Raw genomic sequence first — 7,146 nt, 5'->3', positions numbered from 1 at the left:
GCTGGGGTGCAGTGGCCGGATCTCAGCTCACTGCAAGCTCCGCCTCCCGGGTTTACGCCATTCTGCTGCCTCAGCCTCCGGAGTAGCTGCGACTACAGGTGCCAGCCACCTCGCCTGGCTAGTTTTTTGTATTTTTAGTAGAGATGGGGTTTCACCGTGTTAGCCAGGATGGTCTCGATCTCCTGACTTTGTGATCCGCCCGTCTCGGCCTCCCAAAGTGCTGGGATTACAGGCTTGAGCCACCGCGCCCAGCCGTGCACAAGCGTTTCTAAAGATACAGTCTCAGGGTGGCTAACGTTCACTTTTTTCTGCACACTAGTTACTACATGTTTGTTACAACAGGTGCTACAGACCCACCTTACAGAGAGACATTAGGGGTGGCCCAGGCAGTACATACTTCTCCCACCAGACAGGCATGTTCCTGTTGTGCTGGTGCCAGTTCAGTTCTAGCAGCAGAATTGCTTTGTGGAAAGAAGTGAGTCTAGACGGAGGGTAAGTTTGATGACTGTGGAATCTTGAAATAAATGTTTGGAGAGCACAGCATCCTGAGAACTTCTTGGGAATAAAGTCTAGGCCCCCAGTGCTGTCAGTCTCAACCTTCCTCCTCCACACATGTGGGATGTTTTAGGACTCGGTGGCATTTGAGGATGTGGCTGTGAACTTCACCCTGGAAGAGTGGGCTTTGCTGGATCCTTCCCAGAAGAATCTCTACAGGGATGTGATGCGGGAAACCTTCAGGAACCTGGCTTCTATAGGTAAGGGTGACAATATACCTTCACTTAGTAAACTAGAGAACAGGTGTTTCTAGCTCCTTAACTCTTTGGGGAATAAACCAGGCATGGGTGCAGGGAATTGTGAATATAGAATCTAACATGTTTTTCATAATTTTGTACTAATTTCATAATGACTTTTCTGGGTCTAAATTTTAGGAAAACAATGGGAAGACCAGAACATTGAAGACCCATTCAAAATTCCCAGGAGAAATATAAGGTAATTTGCACTCACAAAATAAAGCTCTGTTCCTTGAGAGCATTTCATATTGTGAGGAATTTTTTTTTTTTTTTTTTTTTTTTTTTTGAGATGAAGTCTCACTGTGTTGCCAGGCTGGAGTGCAGTGGTGCAATCTCGGCTCATTGCAACCTCTGCCTCCCAGGTTCAAGTGATTCTCTTGCCTCAGCCTCCTGAGTAGCTAAGACTACAAGCACGTGCCACCACGCCCAGCTAATTTTTTGTATTTTTAGTAGACATAGGGTTTCACCATGTTGGCCAGGATGGTCTGGATCTCTTGACCTTGTGATCTACCCGCCTCGGTCTCCCAAAGTGCTGGGATTACAGATGTAATCCACCATGCCCGGCAGGAATTTTTTAAAACAAGCAAACAACATATAAGCCCAGTTTCAAACTGGTTTGTTTTTAGAAAATCTTCTCTAAGCTAGGCATGGTGGCTGACGCCTGTAATCCCTGCACTTTGGGAGGCTGAGGTGGGCAGATCACAAGGTCAGGAGATCGAGACCATCCTGCCTAACACGGTGAAACCACGTCTCTACTAAAAATACAAAAAAAAAAGTTAGCCGGGCATGGTGGCGGGCGCCTGTAGTCCCAGCTACTCAGGAGACTGAGGCAGGAGAATGGTGTGAACGTGGGAGGCGGAGCTTGCAGTGAGCCGATATCGCGCCACTGCACTCCAGCCTGGGTGACAGAGGGAGACTCCATTTCACAAAAGAAAAGAAAATCTTTTCCAAAAACATAGTTAAGTGTAACATAGATGTTCAGTGTTTGCAAAATAGTTCACTTGTAGACAGTATTAAGAAACCTCATATGAATATGAATATCTTTTTTTTTTTTTTTTTTGAGAGGGAATTTCACAACTCATTGCCCAGGCTGGAGTGTGAGGGTACCATCTTGGCTCACTGCAACCTCTGCCTCCTGGGTTCAAGCAATTCTCCTGCCTGAGCCTCCCGAGTAGCTGGGACTACAGGCGCCCGCCACCACGCCTGGCTAATTTTTTGTATTTTTAGTAGAGATGGAGTTTCACCATGTTGGCCAGGCTGATCTCGAACTCCTGACCTCAGGTGATCCACCTGCCTCAGCCTCCCAAAGTGCTGGGATTACAGATGTGAGCCACCACACCTGGCCATGAATATCATTTTCTTTTCTTTTTTTTTTTGAGACAGAGTTTTGCTCTTGTTACCTGGGCCGGAGTACAATGGCATGATCTCGGCTCGCTGCATCTCTGCCTCTTGGGTTCAAGCAGTTCTCCTGCCTCAGCCTCCTGAGTAGCTGGGATTACAGGCATGTTCCACCATGCCCGGCTAATTTTTTTTTTTGTATTTTTAGTAGAGACAGGGTTTCTCCATGTTGGTCAGGCTGGTCTTGAACTCCCAACCTCAGGTGATCCGCCTTTCTTGGCCTCCCAAAGTGCTGAGATTACAGGCATGAGCCACTGCGCCTGGCCATGAATATCATTTTTTGATAATAGGTATGGTTGTGACCTATTGCAGACCATTTAGTCCATTCATGTTCAAACAATTGAGACAGGCATAAAATGTACACTTTCCCTGATAATGTTAAAAGTGTGAGTCCAAGGCCAGGCACGGTGGCTCACACCTGTAATCCCAGCACTTTGGGAGGCAGAGGTGAGAGGATTCCTTGAGCCTTGGAGTTCAGGGTTCACACCTGGTCAACATAGTGAGATTCTGTCTCTGTGTTTTAAAAAAAAAAGTGAATATAAGTCTAATACCTATTAATGAATATAAAATCATTTATAAACAAACCGTTAATAATGTGCTTCTCATTTTTCCCACCAGTCATATTCCAGAGAGACTCTGTGAAGGTAAAGAAGGTAGTCAAGGTGAAGAAACCTTCAGCCTGATGCCAGATGGTATTCTGAACAAGAAAACTCCTGGAGTAAAACCATGCGAACGCAGTGTGTGTGGAGAAGTCGGCACGGGTCCTTCATCCCTTAATAGGCACATCAGAGATCACACTGGACGTGAACCAAATGCATATCAGGAATATGGAAAGAAGTCATATACACGTAACCAGTGTGGACGAGCCTTGAGTTATCATCGCTCTTTTCCAGTACGTGAAAGGACTCATCCGGGAGGAAAGCCCTATGATTGTAAGGAATGTGGAGAAACCTTTATTTCTCTTGTAAGCATTCGAAGACACATGTTAACGCATAGGGGAGGTGTACCTTACAAATGTAAGGTGTGTGGGAAAGCCTTTGATTATCCCAGTTTATTTCGTATACATGAAAGAAGTCACACTGGAGAGAAACCTTATGAATGCAAGCAATGTGGGAAAGCCTTCAGTTGTTCCAGTTACATTAGAATCCACGAAAGGACTCACACTGGAGATAAACCCTATGAATGCAAGCAATGTGGGAAAGCTTTCAGTTGTTCCAAGTACATTCGAATCCATGAACGAACTCACACAGGAGAGAAACCCTACGAATGTAAACAGTGCGGTAAAGCCTTTAGGTGCGCCAGTTCTGTTCGCAGTCACGAAAGGACTCATACCGGAGAGAAGCTTTTTGAATGTAAGGAATGTGGGAAGGCTTTGACTTGTCTCGCAAGTGTTCGAAGACACATGATAAAGCACACTGGCAACGGACCTTATAAATGTAAGGTGTGTGGGAAAGCCTTTGATTTCCCCAGTTCATTTCGAATCCATGAAAGGACCCACACTGGAGAGAAACCCTATGACTGTAAGCAATGTGGGAAGGCCTTCAGTTGTTCCAGTTCATTTCGAAAACATGAAAGGATTCACACTGGAGAGAAACCCTATAAATGTACAAAATGTGGGAAAGCCTTCAGTCGCTCCAGTTACTTCCGAATCCATGAAAGAACTCATACTGGAGAGAAACCGTATGAATGTAAACAATGTGGGAAAGCCTTCAGTCGATCCACTTACTTTCGAGTACATGAAAGAATTCATACTGGAGAGAAACCCTATGAGAACCCCAACCCTAACCCTTCATTTGTCCCAGTTCTTTCATGAGCATGAAAGGAGTCACGTAGAGAAACCCCATGAAAGTAAGAAATTCGGGAAAGCCTTCAGTCCTTTCTGTTTCTTTCAACTACGTGAAAGGATTCACAGTGGAGAAAGACCCTGTAAGAGAATTGGCTTTAAATTACGAGAGACTTGTGATATGACAGTAAAACCTAGAGTTGGAGTTGGATCTCTGGGTTGTGTCATGTCAGTGTTGGTAGATTAGGAACTAGATTTCCCAGAATCCATTCCGTTTGTGATTCCATGATATAATTCACCAGTACCCTATCTTACATGAGGTTTGGAAGGAAGTTAAGAAGGCATTAGCCATGGTTTGGAAGCACCATACAGGGAGACAGCAATGTGAATACAGGCTGTATGGACACCTGCTTCCATCCCATTTTCCTGCTGCTTTGGGTTGCCAATCAAGAGTATCCTCAAAATGACTTGACTTTAATTTTCTCGGAAGTGATAGGTTTCCACACAGGTCTCCAGAAGCCCCACGTTGAATATCCATCCACACTTTGGTTTTCCTTCAGACATTATCATGTGTGAACTAGGCAGCTAATTCAGACTGTCCTGGTTGGGAATATTCTCTGATGCTCTGACTCCCCTAATCTGTAGACTGAATTAGCAGAAGGTCTAATTTGTGTGGTAAGCACCTTTGTTCTTACCAGTAGTGACTGTATTCTTGATTGAGCCTGACAGCTACCATGCTGCTGTCAAAACCAACCAGAGGGGAGCTTGTTCTGCTGCTGTACTGTGCAGTGACTGGCCTCACCCAGGACCTTGATGTGAGAATAAGCACCTTCCTCTATCAGGAAATTTCAAGTGTTTCCTATTATTCATAGCTCAATGTAATGCCTCAGTTCATTTTCAGTTGTTTGATTATATGTGACTAATATGTATTTTTTATTCAAACAAGACTTCTGTACATGTTTCCTAGAAACAGTTTAACAACTGTCTTCAGTCTTGGATTACATCAAGTTTATAATTTTGGCGAATTATTTGTTAAGACACTGAAGTCAGCGTTAACCATGTGCATACAACTTAAGGAATTTTTTCCTCCTCATGTAAATTTTACTTTTCATGCTTATATAGTTTCAACTTTTATCTTCATAGTAATTTCTCATCTACTCATAATACCAAAAGTTAAGTCATGCTGTTTTGTGTGCTCTCTTGCTAAAGACCACAGAGACCATACCTGTTGTCAAAGAGGGTGTAATAAATTGTAATAATAATTATGACCACAAACCATAAAGGGCTGTGTGATGTATCAGTAAGAGGCTGCTCAGAAGAATTTCTTACAGGTTTTGTGCTTGTTTTAGGTTGATTGATTGATTTCTTTCTTTCTTTCTTTTCTGATAAGGAGTCTTGCTCTGTCGCCCAGGCTGGAGTGCAGTGGCACAATCTCAACTCACTGCAACCTCCACCTCCCAGGTTCAAGCAATTCTCCTGCCTCAGCCTCCTGAGTAGCTAGGATTTCAGGTGCACACCAGCACGCCTGGCTAATTTTTATATTTTTAGTTGTGACGGGGTTTCACCATGTTGGTCAGGCTGGTCTCGAACTCCTGACCTTGTGATCTGCCTGCCTCGGCCTCCCAAAGTGCTGGGATTACAGGCATGAGCCACCACACCCGGCCAGGTCGATTGATTTCTATTCAAGGAAGCAAGATGATTCTCTGTATTTGATGCAGTGATGAGGTAAACTTAATTCTAAACTTGGTCATCATAATTATTCTCATCCAGAAGGAAAAGGAATGGAGTGGAGGTAAACGTAATTCATGAGAAATACCACTCAGTCATATTAGAGAGAAGAGGGGAATTTTTGTCATGTTTACGATTTGGAACATGCTCTCTTTGACCAGTTTTAAAGACATGGTTACAGAATGCCCTTTTTTTGTCTTGATTCATCATAGCCACCAAGGAGCATGGTCTCACATTGCCGGTGTCTGACGTGTTTGTCTCCAACAGTGCAAGACTTGGCCTTGCAGTGAGGGGAGGCTGGCTCCTGGACTTGTGGACCTGTTTTGCCTTACTTATTCTGTGAACACTGAAGTAGTTCCTGTGATGTACTGGACGCTGTTTTCCATTATGTATCTCAGTTAAAATATGTAAATTTACTTCTTAGCAAGCTGTACAATACTTTTTTTTTTTTTTTTTTTTTGAGACGGAGTCTCGCTCTGTCACCCAGGCTGGAGTGCAGTGGCCGGATCTCAGCTCACTGCAAGCTCCGCCTCCCGGGTTTACACTATTCTCCTGCCTCAGCCTCCCGAGTAGCTGGGACTACAGGCGCCCGCCACCTCGCCCAGCTAATTTTTGTATTTTTTAGTAGAGACGGGGTTTCACCGTGTTAGCCAGGATGGTCTTGATCTCCTGACCTCGTGATCCACCCGTCTCGGCCTCCCAAAGTGCTGGGATTACAGGCTTAAGCCACCGCGCCCGGCCAGCTGTATAATACTTTTAAAAAGCTCCTGTATGAGTCTAATGAGACTAATATATTTATGCAAATTATCTGAATGCAAGCTTAGGAAGGAACAAAGTCAGCATCAATATTCCAACCAAGCCTTTTTTGCTCAGATAATATGCTTTTTGGTTTTGTTTTTGTTTTTTTAGACGGAGTTTCACTCTTACCACCCAGGCTGGAGTGAAGTGACGCAATCTCAACTGACTGCAACCTCCGCCTCCCAGGATCAAGTGATTCTCCTGCCTCAGCCTCCCGAGTAGCTGGGATTACAGGTGCCCACTGCCACACCTGGCTCATTTTTTTCATAGTACAGACAGGGTTTCACCATGTTGGCCAGGCTGATCTCAAACTCCTGACTTCAGGTGATCTGCCCGCCTCAGCCTCCTAAAGTGCTGGAATGGATTACAGGTGTGAGCCACTGTTCCTGGCATATATGCCTTTGCTTCTAATTTATCAATAGGCCTCTTATGCCGGCACAATAGATTAAAAAGCAACATGCAAAAGTCAGCTTTTTGTCTGTACACTTCCATGGAACAGTCCAATCACTTCATGGAAGGTGTCCAGCAAGCACTTGTTGAGAAAATCCTTGTTGAAACTTCTCAGAGTCAAAAGCCCAGGTATCACAGGATGGAGTAGCAATCAGTGACCAAACCATGACTGTGTGTGGAGATGACATTCAGCTCCAG

At 44.5% G+C, this 7,146-nt stretch overlaps 1 protein-coding gene across 2 annotated transcripts; it reads left to right on the top strand.

Moving 5' to 3' along the window:
• The first annotated feature begins 631 nt into the window (after positions 1-631).
• Positions 632-5,250, top strand: LOC112612065 (zinc finger protein 627). 2 transcript variants are annotated; one of them, XM_025366129.1, is made up of 3 exons: positions 632-755; positions 930-990; positions 2,819-5,250. In XM_025366129.1, exon 3 carries the CDS (start codon positions 2,872-2,874, stop codon positions 4,000-4,002), a length of 1,131 nt encoding a protein of 376 aa, XP_025221914.1. In that variant the 5' UTR covers positions 632-755; positions 930-990; positions 2,819-2,871; the 3' UTR covers positions 4,003-5,250. The 2 variants fall into 2 exon arrangements, with proteins under 2 accessions (XP_025221914.1, XP_025221913.1); XM_025366128.1 differs by having other exon boundaries at positions 633-755; positions 2,808-5,250.
• The last annotated feature ends 1,896 nt before the right edge of the window (positions 5,251-7,146 follow it).

This window comes from Theropithecus gelada, chromosome 19, assembly GCF_003255815.1.
Source record: "Theropithecus gelada isolate Dixy chromosome 19, Tgel_1.0, whole genome shotgun sequence".
Taxonomy (NCBI): Eukaryota; Metazoa; Chordata; class Mammalia; order Primates; family Cercopithecidae; genus Theropithecus; species Theropithecus gelada.
Note: the sequence above shows the minus strand (reverse complement) of the source record. Positions and strands in the feature narration are given on the sequence as shown.